The 15,914-nt window shown below is 27.5% G+C and overlaps 2 protein-coding genes across 3 annotated transcripts; both read left to right on the plus strand.

The window, feature by feature from the left end:
- Positions 1-119: 119 nt before the first annotated feature.
- On the plus strand, positions 120-4,641 carry LOC103576883 (protein pigeon). Of its 2 annotated transcripts, XM_053740877.1 has the most exons (5): positions 120-164; positions 553-712; positions 1,205-1,341; positions 1,417-3,712; positions 3,913-4,641. In XM_053740877.1, the coding sequence occupies exons 2-5, from the start codon at positions 655-657 to the stop codon at positions 4,257-4,259; spliced, it is 2,838 nt and encodes a 945-aa protein (XP_053596852.1). In that variant the 5' UTR covers positions 120-164; positions 553-654; the 3' UTR covers positions 4,260-4,641. The 2 variants fall into 2 exon arrangements, with proteins under 2 accessions (XP_053596852.1, XP_008555528.1); XM_008557306.3 differs by lacking the exon at positions 120-164 and having other exon boundaries at positions 427-712.
- A 514-nt stretch (positions 4,642-5,155) lies between these two features.
- LOC103576884 (interaptin) lies at positions 5,156-15,883 on the plus strand. Its single transcript, XM_008557307.2, has 17 exons — positions 5,156-5,883; positions 6,161-6,357; positions 6,825-6,840; positions 7,134-7,213; positions 7,286-7,436; positions 7,510-7,707; positions 7,983-8,156; positions 8,659-8,709; positions 8,783-8,839; positions 8,906-9,028; positions 9,097-9,144; positions 9,207-9,335; positions 9,927-10,553; positions 11,330-11,623; positions 11,702-11,797; positions 11,959-12,021; positions 12,105-15,883. Exons 1-17 carry the CDS (start codon positions 5,518-5,520, stop codon positions 12,276-12,278), a joined length of 2,844 nt encoding a protein of 947 aa, XP_008555529.1. The 5' UTR covers positions 5,156-5,517; the 3' UTR covers positions 12,279-15,883.
- Positions 15,884-15,914: the final 31 nt, after the last annotated feature.

Below are 15,914 nucleotides of genomic sequence, written 5' to 3' on the forward strand. Positions count from 1 at the left end.
AAATTCTTTATTTTATAGATTATTAATTCGATAAATATATATATTGATTTATTGATTCATTAATTTTACTTTATATTAATTTGTTTGTAAAAAATAAATTTAAAAAAATATGACACTAACACGAGTGTAAATGTAGCAGATATGAGAAAAATTTTAAATTACAAGTAAATGAATTAAACAATTAAAAAAAAAGAAAAATGCACATGTTGATTTTCAAATTCTGTACATATGCATTTTTAAAATTTTATTTAATTTACATTTAATTCACTTATTTGAAAATTTAAAAAATTCACAAATAAGTGTGAATGTAGCAGACAGATAAATTTAAAATTATAAATAAATAATTAAAAAAATGATATTTACAAAAAATGCACTTAATAATTTTTGAATTTTTTAAATGCCCATTTTTTTTAAATTTAATTTTATTAATTACTTACTCTATTTATTAATTATTTAAAATTTGTCTGTCTGTTACATTCACACTCATACACCAACATGTAACGCAAGTAATACCATCTGTCAGTAAAATATTGAACTAAAATTTCTGTTCAGTTGAATATGAAGATTTCTTTTTGAACTTTTATTTGTGTTGAAAAATTCAATGGCGCTCGTTTAATCATTTGACTTAAAGACATTGATAAGAGAAGTTAAAATATGGCTGAGAATCTCGCTGCTAATTTGTTTGCGTTAATAAAAAATGAATCTGTAAAAGGTAAATTTTACTGAATACATTTAGTTACAATTATTTAGTTAAAATATTAATAATAATTATTAAGTCTGTTTACACAAAGTACATTGTCATGTACTTTAAATCTTATCGATTGTTGTGACAGCTCTGTTGACATATTCGTAAAAATAAACAATAAAATATCTGATGACATGAAGCAAAAAAATGATCAATATTTTATTTAAAAAAAAAAAAAGTTAGGAAATAAATAGTAAATTTTTAAAATTATTTATTAATTTTTAGTATCAATAATTATCTCAACTTTCTCCAATTAAAAAAGGCCTGAGAGATAAGAATAATTTATCGATTAAAAGTAAAAAAAATTCTGTTAAATGCTGATAGATTTACTTTGTTATTTTTTCTTTTTAGATAAGTAAATTATTACGCGTATGTACATTAAGTCGGGTATTAATATTGATTGATAACATTTATCGTAAAAATTACAATAATAAATAACAATTGGTCTTTTATTTTTAGCTGAACAGTGGAAACTTTTGGGACAAGAGAAAGACTGTTCGCTTTTGGTCGGATGGATCGAAGAAAACGAAATTCTTGGTGATTCATTATCGCGCTCAGTAATTGGACATTACGATCGTGGTAAAGAAAATCTTGAGGTAATTTTTTACTTATGAAAATATTTTATCTGAGCCATTGATTGATTGAGCAATTAATTGTTATTTATTTATTAGGTATTGTATCATTTTCCGAGTGTACTAAATGTCGTCCAAGCGACGATAAATCAAAGCCACACTTTACTTGGAGTTGTTGTTAAAGAAAAAATAAAAGTACCTAAAGAAGATGATAAAGAAAATCAAGATGAGGATAATGACAATGATAATGAAGAAAAGAAAGAATCAGACACGTGTTTAGATACTGAATTAGAAGTATACAAAGCTTTTATAATTGAATTAGAGTCAGATGATAAAAAAATACACACTGTGATTACTGAAAGACGCAAACAAATTCGTATACAATTTTTATACAAACAAAAACGTCATACAGGTTTAGATAAATTTATAGTTTTAATTCATCACGAGTGTATAATTATGTACACTGCGATATTTAATAGCTCATCGGATGTAGATACAATAAAAGAATTAAAGTCTGAGACAATTGTTAGGACATTTACGTGGGCCCAATGGGATTCAACGAATCAGGTGTTGTATCATATCCATAATCGTCGTGCTCCAACTAGTCTAGTAACTGAAGAAGACAATGAAAGTCGTTCCAAGACAACGAGTTCATGTCCAACGCTCAGTGGTCTTCAGTTCCATGATGAATTACCTCATGAAACGGTGCTCAATATTCCTTTAAATTTACCACGACCTCCTAGTACAGGAAACTGTGGAACTTACGAAGACGATGTGATTCCTTTAAGAGTTCATGACTGTTCTTTAGACCTTATAGTTATTTCAGACCCCAAGGGAATGGTCTGTGTATGCCACCATTATCTCTATCGACCAGTTCAGCCGCCTCAGCATGTCCTAGACGCATCACTCAGTGACTCAAATACAGTTCACTTTGCGTACTCAGTAACTCTGCTCCATCACAGCTGTGTTATTCACTGTGTCGTACCTGGGATACCCTGGTCTCAAGCTAAACTGATGCGCCCAACTTTTGCTATAGCCGGTGACTACATGGTAGTCTTTGTTCAAGGATCGTTTACTCATCTACTGGAAATCGGAGCAACTCATGACCCCAGTTGTCATATTCTCTGCGGACCTTTACCAACAATTTATTCACACGCTTCATATTTAGTACCACTGTTGGATCTCAATAGCAATAAAACAGTCGGGAATAATAAAAAAATGAGCTTTGCTGAAGCACAAGAAGTATCAAATATTATGACGATAGATTTACCGACACTAGATTTAATGCCACTAACAATCACCACAGATTTTCTGATTGATGTCTTTAAAAAAGAGTCGTCTGTACACGTAAGACTCGGAATAATTCATTACTTTATGTGTCATAGACACGATCTAGAAGTCGTTGCTGGACTTGTGTCGATAATTTCTGAAAAACCTCGCGCTCTCGATGTCGTTAAATTTATGCAAGAAATATTAATCGGTAATTCGTATTCTTTAGTACAAAAAAATTTACTTCCTGACGCAATTCCACTGCTTTCATTACTCCCAATTACGACTGTCGAAGAATGTGTCGGTTATGATGCTAAAATTAGCGAACTGAGTATAACACTGAGTCATGAAAAATTATGGAACACATCTGTGATGCTGTTGTCTCCTCAGCAGCGACTGGTGCCCTACAGAAGTGATTTATGGACACGGCTGTGGGATAATCTTGGAAAAAGAAGTGAAAGCAAACCTAGATTTAAATTTAGTCAGATAACTGAAAAATTGTTGGTGTCATTAGCGTGTTATCAACCGGAAGTACTGTCAAGATCTAGCACACCAATGTCCCCAAGTGGAGGATTAGTTTTAGCAACTGGATCTTTTGGTGACTTGATGAGTAATCGCAGTAATAAAATTTTAGACTCTGCATTACCGTTTATAGAAGTGGAAAATTGTACGGCATCACGGCAAGAGCATATCGTTGCTGTTAATTTACGCGAATTGTCAATGTATTTATTGAAACATGCCACTAACGCTCCAGCTACTTCATATGTCTCATGTACGCCTCTGCAAGTCCACGCGATGGCAACCAGACATATAGCAGCCCAACTAGAAAGCTCAAGATCACTTTGTCAAATGTTATGTCGTGCTGCTAATGTTGACCCTCGATTAGAACAAGAGCGCGGTTTTGTTCTTATAGATCAATTAGATGAAACTAGAAGAAATTTACTCTTTACTTTATTAGAACGTTATCGTTACGCTATCGAACTGATTGCATTCCCTGTACCACAAGGGTTTTCATCATTTTTTACATATCTAGGCTACCGTAGTCTTAAGTATCCCATGTTTTTACAGTACGTTGAGCGATCTGTCTTTGAATTACAAGTCGATGTTACTAAAATCATTATCGCAGGTAATTTACATGCAGTCGAACTCCATTATCTTGGAACTTTCCCTGAATCTTGACCTCCACTACGAGCTACCTGTCTCCCACTCGATCCTATACATCCGTTAACTTGGAAACTCTATGAGTTAATGGAGTTCGACTGTAATTACAAATAATTTACTTCTAGATCATTGTTTTTTACAATAAAATAAATTATTTTGTTTTAGATATCAGTGACACTAAAGAAAACGCTACCAAGAAATTGCATTTGCTGTCACTACTACCAAGATCCCGTGCTAAAAGACTATTGAATCAGTGGCTACACCCTGTGAGCTTCATGATACGAGCTCGCGAACACGCTGGTAATATTTTATCAGGTGAAATTTGTCAGAATCGTGTAAGAACTTCGCAACACTGTCATCGGCACAACGAACTCGCTGCTTTCCCTTCAGCTGATCGGCTGTCTCCTCTCGATACTTTCCTTGACTTGTTAACTGCCAAAGCAAGTCTTGCAGAACTAGACTTTGGTCTGCTTATAGAAGCAACTGTCACTTCCACAGAGGACTTCCTTTAAATTATATATGATGTATATTAAAATTTTTATTTTTGCTCAACTATTTGGTTTGTAATAATGGCAAAGTTTACTTAGTAGTTATTTATTTTTTTGATTTATATTGAGACATATTAATTAAATTTTTTTGTTTTATTAAAAGTTAAATGTCTGAGTGCCATGTAAATAGTACAACTAAATCTAATTATTTGATGTATGGTTATTGCCCTTAATTAAGTTAATCGTGCTCTTCTCAGGTGAAAGTAGAGCAGCATCCAGTATTGAATTCCTTTAATTGTTATTTAGTAAATTTATTATATAATTATAGTTATATATTTATAGTGTAAAAAAATAATTTTATGTTATTAATGGGTTGTCTTTAAATGATTATGTTTAATATATAATTTTTTTGTAATTTTAATATTGGTAATTATTTTATCCAAGTGTGATAATTGATATCAATAAAAAGAAACGTGCAATAATATTAAATTTTTTTTACTAATGATCTATCGTATGTGTCTAATAATATCTGTACAAAATCAGGACTTATCATCATCCAAGAAAATCAGGACTTGTCAATTTTGAATAAAATCTATAGAAAATTGAGACTTTTCACCTTCCAAGGAAATTTGTAAGAAAAATCACTATTATTATTATTATTATAAGTAAATTTATATATTACCATAAAGTTAAAAATTTTTTTATAAAGAAGCTGGTATTCAAATATTTTTACTCCAGATTTTAAAAATTTTATACTTACCAGTTATTGATTACTCTAGTTCAAATAATCTTGTAATCTGTTTATTCATTATCATATTTAAAAAAAAAAAAAAACACAAGTTATCACACGCGCGTTTTAATGGTTACCAACTTGACACAAAACTTTTGACACCAGATCCAGAACTAGGGTCTCTACTTTAATTTACATGTATACGAAATTTTTTTTTGTCCAAATGGAAATATTATTATCTTATAAAATTTTATCTATAAAACTTAAATAATTACCGTCCATTATCACGTCATTAAATTAAATAGTCATTTTAAAAAAGTAAATACAGAAAAAAAATTAAAATTCAGCCGTCCGTCATAATATTGAGGGCTTTGAGTAAATTTTATCCTGTCACTTATAAATAACATGTGTGCACAGTGTAAATTAAAATAGTGTCAATAAAAAAAAAAGACATTATTTGAATATTGAAAAATATTAAATTTATTATAACCTCTGATATTTAATAGTTGAATATATATAGTTATTTAAAATAGATAAACAGTTTATAGAAAGATGGAATCCAGCAGTGATTATAATAACGTTAAGTTTAAAAATACAGATGTAAGTGAATCTAAAGATTCTGACACCGGTACTGCTGGAGATGAGACAATGAGTTTGGGTATTCTTAATGAATTCAAAGAACTATATGAAAAGAGAATAGCTGACATTGATCCTAATGATGATAATAAACTGGAGCTTAAGATTAAAATAATGAGAGAGTGGATTGAAAATTTAGAGGAACAAAATAAAACATTGGTACATATTGTTTATGAGCTAGAAGAAGCTAGTTCTTGCAAAGTTAAAATGCTTGAAGAACAGATGAAACATTTATTTGTGTTGTCGGAAAATATGTCTAGTTTTACTAAACCATCACAACAAGTAATTTATTATTAATTATTTTACTCTGATTATTTAAATTTATACTGAAAGTAGCAGACATCAGAAAACTTATCAATTTTTACAAATTAATTAGTAGTAAGTAAAGTAAAATTTTGAAAACGCACGGAAATATTTTTTATGTGCAATTTTCAAGTTTTTTTTACAAGTATTTTAGTTTTTTTATTGAAAGAAATAAATTTTAGTGTCTGCTACTTTCAGTGTCATTTAAATTTAATTGCTTCTATTAATAATGTTTTTTTTTTTTAATTTAATTAAGAGTCTTGATGAACTTTCGGATAGAATAAGTCATCTAGAAAGGGATGAAAAAATATTGCAGCAAAGAATTCAATATTTACAAAGTGATATCAGAGGATTATTGGAACTAATACGACGTGCACAAGTCGAACATTCTTGGAGACTTGATGGGATTAATTTCTTTGAGATAAGACCTTGTGACATTCCACTCTCCAGCGAGTAAGATATTAAATTATTTATTTTATTTAAATATTTCATCCCTCAATGGTCACATGGACCGCAGAAGACTCAAAGAAATTTTAAAAATAATTAAATATTTAAAAAAAATCTGAACCTGCGGTACAATCTCAAAACTTCCCACTGTTTTTGAGTTCAAAAAACTGTTGAACCAAAAGAACACGCGCGTGTATGGACGTCCATTAAAAATGGTCAGAATTTTCTAGGATCTCAAAGTGTCGAGATTTGATGAAAACTTGATTATCGAAAGTCAAACCGGTATCAATTACTAGCCTTTTTTTTTTAAATTTAAATTTGAGTGGCGGGAAATTAAAAAAGCATGACTGAAATTAAATGTAAAAATATTAATTGATTTGATTAATTATGACTTGTCTCATGCTAGAAATGTGACCGTTGATGATTAATTTGCTTTCATGTATAAATAATTAATTATTTATTTATTATTTTAGCTGTATGTATGAACAGGTAAATGGAGGGCAAAATACTGACAAGAAAGTACGATTTATTATTGAATTCGGTGGTCCTGTAGCTAATATGTGTCCATCATCAGTTGCTTTATGTGTCTCCGATAGTGAATCTAATAGTCCGGATCATTCTCACGATAATAAATTTTGTTACTTACCTTTGAATTAGATTTTCTTTTGCTAAACTCATTTTTTTTTGTTATTTAATTTGATACTCGGAATATTAATTACTTTTAATGCATGTAGTTGGAAATAATTTTATTTAAAATTACATTTTATCATTTTTATTGATAGGCGACGAAAGGAGACTTGAAAAGTACTGAGTTATCGAAGCCACGGGTGCAGTTTGATAGAAATAAAATAAAATTACTGGAGTAAGGTTTAATTTTATATTTTTTTATCTATACAATAAAAAAAAAAAGTTAATTATAAATTACATTTCATAGAGACCCACAGGAATTAGAGGGAAAAATCGACTGGTTAAATAAAAAATTAAAAAATCGAGAGATGAAAATTCAAAAATCTGTTTCTAAATTTGAAGCTTTAAAGGAAAGTTTAATAAATAATTCAACAATTAATTCTGCTGATAAAAATAATGTAAGTATTCAAAATAATATTTTGTGTACTTGAGTTTTTGATGATAAAAAAAAATTTAATTCAATTATTACAGATTATTGAAATGCTAGACACTGTAAAAAATGAACTAATAGATGAAAAATATTTAGAAAATGTACAAGATGATAAAACACTTAGTGATAGTACCGTCCAGATTGACAATAATGTCGATACCTTTAAAATAAAAAATAAATTAGATGAAAAAACGAGAGAGATTTTACGACTGACCCATCAATTAAATTCTTTAGAAAAAGTAAGTCTTGCTTGTCTATATATTTTTACTCGTGCTGTCAAACCCACACTCAAGTATAATACTGATTCCACATGATGTATAAGATTCTATTTTTAAAAATCTATATCTTGTGATATTGCAACTGCGTTGTCTTGTTTTCAATTAACGCTTCAACTTTTTTTTCAATTAATTATCAAAATTTTCCCACTGTTATGACAGTTCAAGATCAGAGATATTTTTAAAAGGAGGAAAGGCACGGCCTAAGACTGCTTTTGATAATTAATTTATTTTGCTAGGAATCAATAGAATCTAGGGAAGCTTTAACTGCAGAAGTAGCTGAGAAACATGACGTGATAATTAATCTTAAAGACCAAGTGACTTACTTAGAAGAACAACTTCGACAAGCTAATGTACAGCTGCAATTTAAAAATAATATTATTAAAGAACTGCGTAAAGATTTGGTATTGAAGGTAAAAATTAAATCCATTATTTTTATGAACTATGATGCGAATGATTATTTTTCTATTTATAGCTTCATGAATTAACTCCCTATTTTATCGGAAATGATAATAAAATAATTGATAATTTATCGGAAAATATTTACTCGAATCAGTATTGGAAATTCGCGACGTCGCTCAATCAAGATACATTTAATGATAATAATATTCAAAATATTTCAATTGAAAATTTATTAGACATGAAATTTAAACAAGAGTATATTGAAGATAAACTGAAAAAACGAGCTAAAAATTATGCTGATAAAATAATTATTGAAACAGTTTCTAAATTTTTAAACAGTAAATCTTATAACAATAGTAAAAATAAACGATCTAAAAATACTCTTGTCAATGATGTATAATGATTAATAAACTTATTTATATTCTATACTTTTTTGTCCTTGAGTTGATAAGTCGGTGTCTATAAGTCTATAAAATTGACATCTTAAATTATTATTTATTTTTATTTTTACAGAATACTCTTCCAGGCACACCTAGAAAAGTTAATTCCAATGCTCTTGCAGAGGTACATTAATAAATAATTAAAATATTTTAATTAAGTTAATTATACTATTAATAAAAAAAATGTTTTTCAATAGAAAGTCAGTTGGAGTGATGATATGTCAGATGATGTTTCAAATAAAAATCTAATGAAGGTAACAATAAATTTTAAAGCCTTTTTTTAATTATTAATTATTAATTCTTTTTTTTTTAATTGATAGGACAAATTATTATCAAATTTTATGAGCTTCAAAACGACGTCAAAAAATGAATACCGAATTTTAATGGATACTAAAAAAAAACTCGGAGATATTTTTAATTTTATTAATGCCGTAGAAAAAAAAGTAAATAATGAAAATTAATTTTTTTTTATATTTGAACGACAATAATTTATAATTTTAATTATTTTTAGAATCATGAAGAAACTGCAATGAGTGTGATAACTGATAAGGGTGAATGTGTAAGTAAAATTTATTTATTTATAATTTTAGTTAATTGCAAAAATAAAATTGATATTTACAGAAAAAATCAGAAGAACGTTCAAATGAACTGATGAGTAAGGCGGGTGAATTGACAAATATTATAACGACATTATCTAAATTATGTATAGACAAAAATGAGGGATTTCTTCAACTAGAATTCGCTCTACAGGTTCGTAATTTTTTATTACAGGTATTTTCAGGCAAAGGTATTTAAGACACACAGAAAGGATTTTTTAGCGCAAGAACGATTTCGCATTTTGAAATAAAAAAAAAATTCTTAGGACAAGTAACAATTTTCTGATGCCAAGAAATTGTTTTTTTTTTTTTTGCAGTCCTCCCACTTTTTAAAAATATGGAATGACTTTAAACTTTCATAACTTTATTAAAATTTTATTAATTAATTAAATCGTTAATTTAAAAAAGATGTAGCTGCAATTTTGCCAAGATCTAGATTTAAAAAACAATTACTTACAGTTATCAATTAGATGTCAAGTGAAACTTGGTAAAGAAATTTTAGAATCCAAAATTGGAATTATAAAATTGACATGAAAATTTTACTGAAATTTATTTGAGAAATTTCGTTTAACTCCTAATTGATGTCAACTGTATTTTTATTTTAATTAATTAATAAAATTTCAATACTGTTATTACAATTGAGTCATTAAATATTTTTAAAAAGAAAGAGGATTGTCTGAGAATTCCATTAATTATTATTATTGATATTAATAATAATAATAATAATGAATAAATATTACTCTAGGATATTCGTGAAAAAAATGAGCGTCTCAGAAATTTCGAACTAGACGAAAAAATCCTACACATTCCAGAACTAAATCGTCAGCAATTCAATGCAATGGAAGAATTTAGAATTTGTACAGTAGAAGCCCAAGCTGCGACGGAAGATTTGCGTGAAGAAATGAGTAATGTAATATGTAACTTATATTGTCGGCATCAATTGTTTGTCGATTTAGGTAAATCAATGGCTAAGATAAATGAAGTAATTGGTAAGACGAAAGAAAATTTGTCGACTGTGATGAAATATTTAAAAGTTCAAGTTGAAGAAAAGACTGTTAGTAAAAATACAATAGCCACGAGAGAAGTTAAATTGAAGGATATTAAAAATGAAGTTAATGAAACACGTGCCAAATTAATGAGTTCAGTAACTAATGAACATAAACAGATTTCAATAAATGAAACCGACACGGATGTCGATGTCTGTGATAGATTACTCAACAAAGCGATAGACGAAGTTGACTATATATTGTGCAATTTGGGTATATTTATTTCAAAAGAGGATTACGCTGTTATCCTTTTGACGGGATTAAATGATCAATTGCTTTGTGTTGAAGAAAATCTTGGGGAATTATCTAATCACATTGATCGAGCAGTATGTATTAAAGTTAAGCCCATTTTCTGATAGTGCCACCCCCTCCCCTTTTTTGAAAATTTTCAACGACAATTGTCATAAGCATATCAAAATTTTATTCATTACCTAAGTAGTACAGTGACAACTTTAAGATGTCATAAAGAAGTCCGTTTTTTTTTGTTGTCACATGTTTTTAACCAGATATTTTTTCGGAGACAAATTTCCGATCGTTTCGTCATTTTGCTGCCTTATCAATGTCAAAAAACTGCTATCTTATAGATGTCAAAAAGCCAAGTGTGCTATTTGGGTAATTGTAAAAAAAATTAGAGTATGAATTGAAAAAAAGACATCGTACTCAAGTAACTCACTTGGAATTTTGACATCTTAAAGTTGTCTCTGTGCAACTTAGTTGCAATTTCGTAGAGATTTAGATTTTTAAAAAAATTACTTACAGTTGACTTCAATTAGGAGTTAACTGAAATGTCAGTAAATTTTTCATGTCAATTATAATTTGATTTTTGAAATTTTTTAATCTAAAATTTATTCAAATCAACAAAGTTCGCTTAACTCCTAATTGATAACAATTATAATTAATTATTTTAATTTTGATTCTATATCCCAATGAAGTTGTTCTTTTTTCAATTGAGGTTTAAATTTTAATTAATCAATTAATAAAATTTGAATCTAGTTCAAAGTCATCGCATATTTTTCAAAAGTGGCGGGACTCTGAAAATTCTTTTGAAAAAAAAAAAATGAAACGTTAAATCTATCAATACTATATTTATTTATTCCAACAGCTGCGAGATAATGAAACATCACAAATGACATTCGATGAAAAGGGAAAAAGATTAGATAAATTAGAACGAGAATTAGATTACGCACATACTAAAATGCAGGAGGCTTTAGAGAGCATTGTTTTGATAAGTCAGCAGCATGATACTGAAAACTATTCCGAAACTAGTAACAATTCCATCAACAATGAAAACGATAAAATAACTTCAAATAAAAATAACGATTATTCACAATCTACTAGTGCCGATAATAATGAATTAGATCAACTTAAAAATTCATTATGCTCCAAGGACAAACTCGTAAGTCATGAGCTATGGTAATCAAGTTTATGAATTATTCATGTATGCTAATATTAATAATTAATTTTTTATCAATAGCTCGAACATAAGGACGAGATAATTCGTATTCAGAAAGATTCTATTGAAATGACACAAGACGAGCTGCGAGATTTACGTAAAAGATTACAGTCAAAGGTATGATAATTATTTATAGATTATTGTAATCAACATTTTTATATTTTTACCCAATAATCAAATTTTATTACTGAATATAAATTGCCATAGAATTATTATTACGTTTTTTTTTTTTTTTTTTTCTCGTTTATAAATTCAAGTTTTTTTAACAATATTTTTAGGTCGATGAACAAACTGTTGTTATAAATCAATACTGGCAAGAGCGAAATAATTTATTAGAACAGGTTTGTATGCTTGAAGCAAACTTTAAACTTTTTTTTATGAGCAATAGTAGAAAACAAGTGGAATAAAAATAAAACTTTTTTAGACTAAACTACAGAACCAAACGATAAAACACTTACAGGACGCTATTGTTAGTGCGAAAAAAAATTTAAATCGTCAACAACAGCCGCAAAAATCAACAATCGATTTGACTGTCGGTGACGTATGGAGTCCAATTACACCGACTGTGTTCAATAATGATGACGTTCATGACATTTAAAGCTTCATTGAATCCAATTAAATTATATATACACATATAAGTACATTAATTGTAATCTAAAAAGTATAATTATCAGTACCTGTAATGTTATTTTAAAATAAGATCTCTGTTGACTTCGTTATTCATTGTAATTAATTCAGTATTCATATGTACAATCTAATAAACATTTTAATTGCTTGACAAATTGTTGGTCAATAAAATTCTTATTTAAATTTGCGTATTCATTATAGGAAGGATTCAGTTGCCTTCATTGTTTTTGCTGAATAAATTAAATGCCTACCATTTTTTTCGTACACTTTAAATGATGTTCACTTGATTACTATTTAAATGTGTACCCAAATAAAAAAAATTCCTAATTAATGTTGATAAGCCTCTGATTTATTTGCTGAGAAAATCAAGAACTTGTTGATGAAAAATGGTCAATCACGACCGACTACTGGCAAAGAAAACAGTTGATCTGAAAAATATCAGAACTACGGTAGTCTTGAGATAGGAACTGGAAAACGATAGAGGTTTTGATTAGAAATTAGTGGCCTGGTCAGGTCATTTTTTACACCGACTATGAGATTCAACCCAGTTTATGACAGACCGGGCGAGTTATACTATTGTGAATGTAGTTATGATATTATGATATTTTCCAGATCAACTCTTTTTTCTCAAGTGATCAGTCTTGAACATTTATCATTTCTACTCAGCAAGTATTTCGACGTTCTAATTAGCAAATTGTCTAACTTAATATTTTTTTGTAAGTGACTTTGTGCATTTTTCAGATAGTAATAGTCAGAAACAATATTATTTGAGTAATCTCAACAAAAATATTGTACATAAACTGGATATGAAATTAATTTTTAGATGAAATGAAAATTTTTAAATTACTTTTTTTTCACATAAATGGAGGATTTTCCGAAATGGAGTTTGAAAATTTGCTAATTAAAACGATTTGATTTTCTCAGCAAAATCAGGAGCTTATCTACCCCATGTAAGAAAAATTCTTTACAAAAAAGTTCGACATGCGGAACTTATAAGCTTGAGACAGATTAGAACTTCGAGTAGAACTTTTTTTAAAACTTTTGTAATTTTGACATATTTCTCAAAACGTTCTACTAAATTTTACTCTCCGAAAAAGTTTAAAAAAATCTGATTAGTAATTTTTTATGAACTTTTTTTGATTCTTATGAAACTATTGGTTTCTTATGGGAACTTTTTTCGGAATGAGAAAAAAATGTAAAATGTAGTAATACGTTTTAAGAAATGTCTTACAAACGTTCTTTTTTTATTGAAGATTCGCTCATATAAAATCCTAAATAAAATCATCAAAAAACTTTTTTTTTCATTTAAAATCACAAAAATAAATTAAGAGTCTACTCGAATTGTAATCAGTCCCAAGCTCAGTTCTACATGTCGAACTTTTTGGAACAAACTTCTTTTACAAGGGTAAAAAGTAAGCATTTATAATGTACACATTTGATTTACTTAGCAAAAACAATCAAGACTGATGGCTTCCATTAATTTAAAAATATCAATGACGTGTAAAAAAAAATTTAATTGAAGCGATGCTCATTGTAATATGATGCGTGATTATGAGACTAAACAATTAAGTTTGTAAACATAAACAGTTGATTTATCAAAGAGAGAATTATAAGCAGTGATATTTATCGAATGAAAGAATTTGAAGCTTTTAAAATAATAAGCAGTCTTTGATTCAATCATTCGAATAGATTAATTTAATAAAATGCAATACCAAGCTTTTGAAACATAAAATAATAAGATATTTAATTGGCCTACAATATCAATTTGTTTATAAATTATAATTTTAAAGCTTAAACTTACCATTAAAATTTAAATTAAACTATGATACTTTACAATTTTAAAATATTTCAATAATTATCTGTCGAAAATAATTTTAAAAATTTATAAAATAAAATTATTACTTGCTGGTTGTAAAAATAAAATAATCAGCTGTTTAAATACATGAGTGATTCTTATTTATCTATTGCATTTTAATAAGGGGAGAAGATACTTTCTAATTAAATATTTTGCGGCGTAATAAACTTTTTTTCTTTAATTAATTATTAATTGGAATATTGTAGGGAAATGATAAAATAAAAATATAAAATAGTTTTTTTGCAATTTAAATTTAGATTTTAGGTATTGAGTTGATGACAAGTAAAATATCACTACAATTATTTTGCTAAGTGATGACGTAGATGAGAATGTTTTTTTTTTTTAATGTTACAATGACGTTTGTAATACAAAATGATAAAAAACATGCCGTCACTCTGTATTATAAAAACAAATAATTTTTTATAAATTCAAAGTGTTCATTACATTCAAAGTGACGGAATTCATTCTAGTTAAAGTATAAAAAAAAATTTTCTTATTTATTTAAAATAGGAAATAATTAACAAACGTTAAAAAAATAAAAGCAATAAATATTCGTACTGATAATTTATATATGATTTAATTTTAAACTAAAATTAAAAAAAAAATGATTTACCATTAAAATTCACCAAATTGCCATGTTAATATTTTCGATAAATAAAAATACAAATCGATTTCAGCAATGAAATTTTTAAATAAATTTCTATAATGAGCAAAAAATAATTAAAACTAAAAACAAAAAGAAAAATTTAAACCCGCTTATAATTTTGGCACTAATGACACATCTGATAAAATGTTTTAAATAATGAGTAATTAAAAATTTTTTTCGAATAAATAAAAGTCATCATAGCGCATTAAAAAGTATTTTATCAGGCTCTAATAAAATTTAATCAAGATAGTCAGATAATAAAAGAAAAAGTGTCAATAAAAATAAACAACTTTGTTAGTTAATAATAATGATTAAAAAAAAATAATAAGTAAAGTAATAATAATGATAATTAATTATAAAATGTAATAAGATAAAAATGAAGCAGATTTAAAGCTCCTAAATGTTTTTTTTCTCGTATAATTATTCATAATTTACCATGATTTATCAATAAAATTAATATACAATATAGTTATAGATATTACACGATACAATCTGACGAAGAAAATATATATGATAATAATAATAGCAGCAGGAATGGCCCCTACTATCTTAAAAGTTTTATTTATTTTTTTTGCGTGCCAAAAAGTTCATATTATTTGTTCTGTTTTTAAATTTATATAACTATTTACCATACACATAAAACTGTAGTATTTCCATCATATATCCTCGTTATCATCAATTATTAATCCTTATTACATAAATCATATCATACATATGATTTATCATAATATATATATATAATGTATTTATATATTTATTTATATATATTTATATATTTATAACGAACACCGCCCATTACTACTAAAATAACAAACGGGACTCACCGCCTTTTCTTATTTTTTCTCTCCCTCTTTCTCTTCTCCAACAGACCCGATACTCAAAATAGGTATTATTATCGGATGCATTGTGACATATTGATTATTATTACTTTCACAGATACCCCCGGTCGAGTTTAACCGTGTACTCACACACTCATTAATTAATTTTAATTTTTTTTTTCTTTTTTTTTTTTTCTTTTTTATTATTATTATTAATTCTGTTATTTTGTTTTTTGCACTTAAAAAGTCTCAAGTATTTAATGGATCGGTCATAATTCGTCGCGGTAA

This window comes from Microplitis demolitor, chromosome 7 (assembly GCF_026212275.2).
Source record: "Microplitis demolitor isolate Queensland-Clemson2020A chromosome 7, iyMicDemo2.1a, whole genome shotgun sequence".
Taxonomy (NCBI): domain Eukaryota; kingdom Metazoa; phylum Arthropoda; class Insecta; order Hymenoptera; family Braconidae; genus Microplitis; species Microplitis demolitor.

What these genes read in the sequence shown, in the direction of transcription:
- LOC103576884 (XM_008557307.2), top strand. Translation starts at nt 5,518, where the DNA reads ATGGAATCCAGCAGTGATTATAATAACGTTAAGTTTAAAAATACAGAT. An exon ending in AATAAAATAAAATTACTGGA is followed by an intron (nt 7,214 to 7,285) that starts GTAAGGTTTAAT and finishes TACATTTCATAG; the next exon opens with AGACCCACAGGAATTAGAGG. An exon ending in TATGCTCCAAGGACAAACTC is followed by an intron (nt 11,624 to 11,701) that starts GTAAGTCATGAG and finishes TTTTATCAATAG; the next exon opens with CTCGAACATAAGGACGAGAT.
- LOC103576883 (XM_053740877.1), top strand. Translation starts at nt 655, where the DNA reads ATGGCTGAGAATCTCGCTGCTAATTTGTTTGCGTTAATAAAAAATGAA. An exon ending in AAAAAATGAATCTGTAAAAG is followed by an intron (nt 713 to 1,204) that starts GTAAATTTTACT and finishes TTTTATTTTTAG; the next exon opens with CTGAACAGTGGAAACTTTTG. An exon ending in GTGGTAAAGAAAATCTTGAG is followed by an intron (nt 1,342 to 1,416) that starts GTAATTTTTTAC and finishes TTTATTTATTAG; the next exon opens with GTATTGTATCATTTTCCGAG.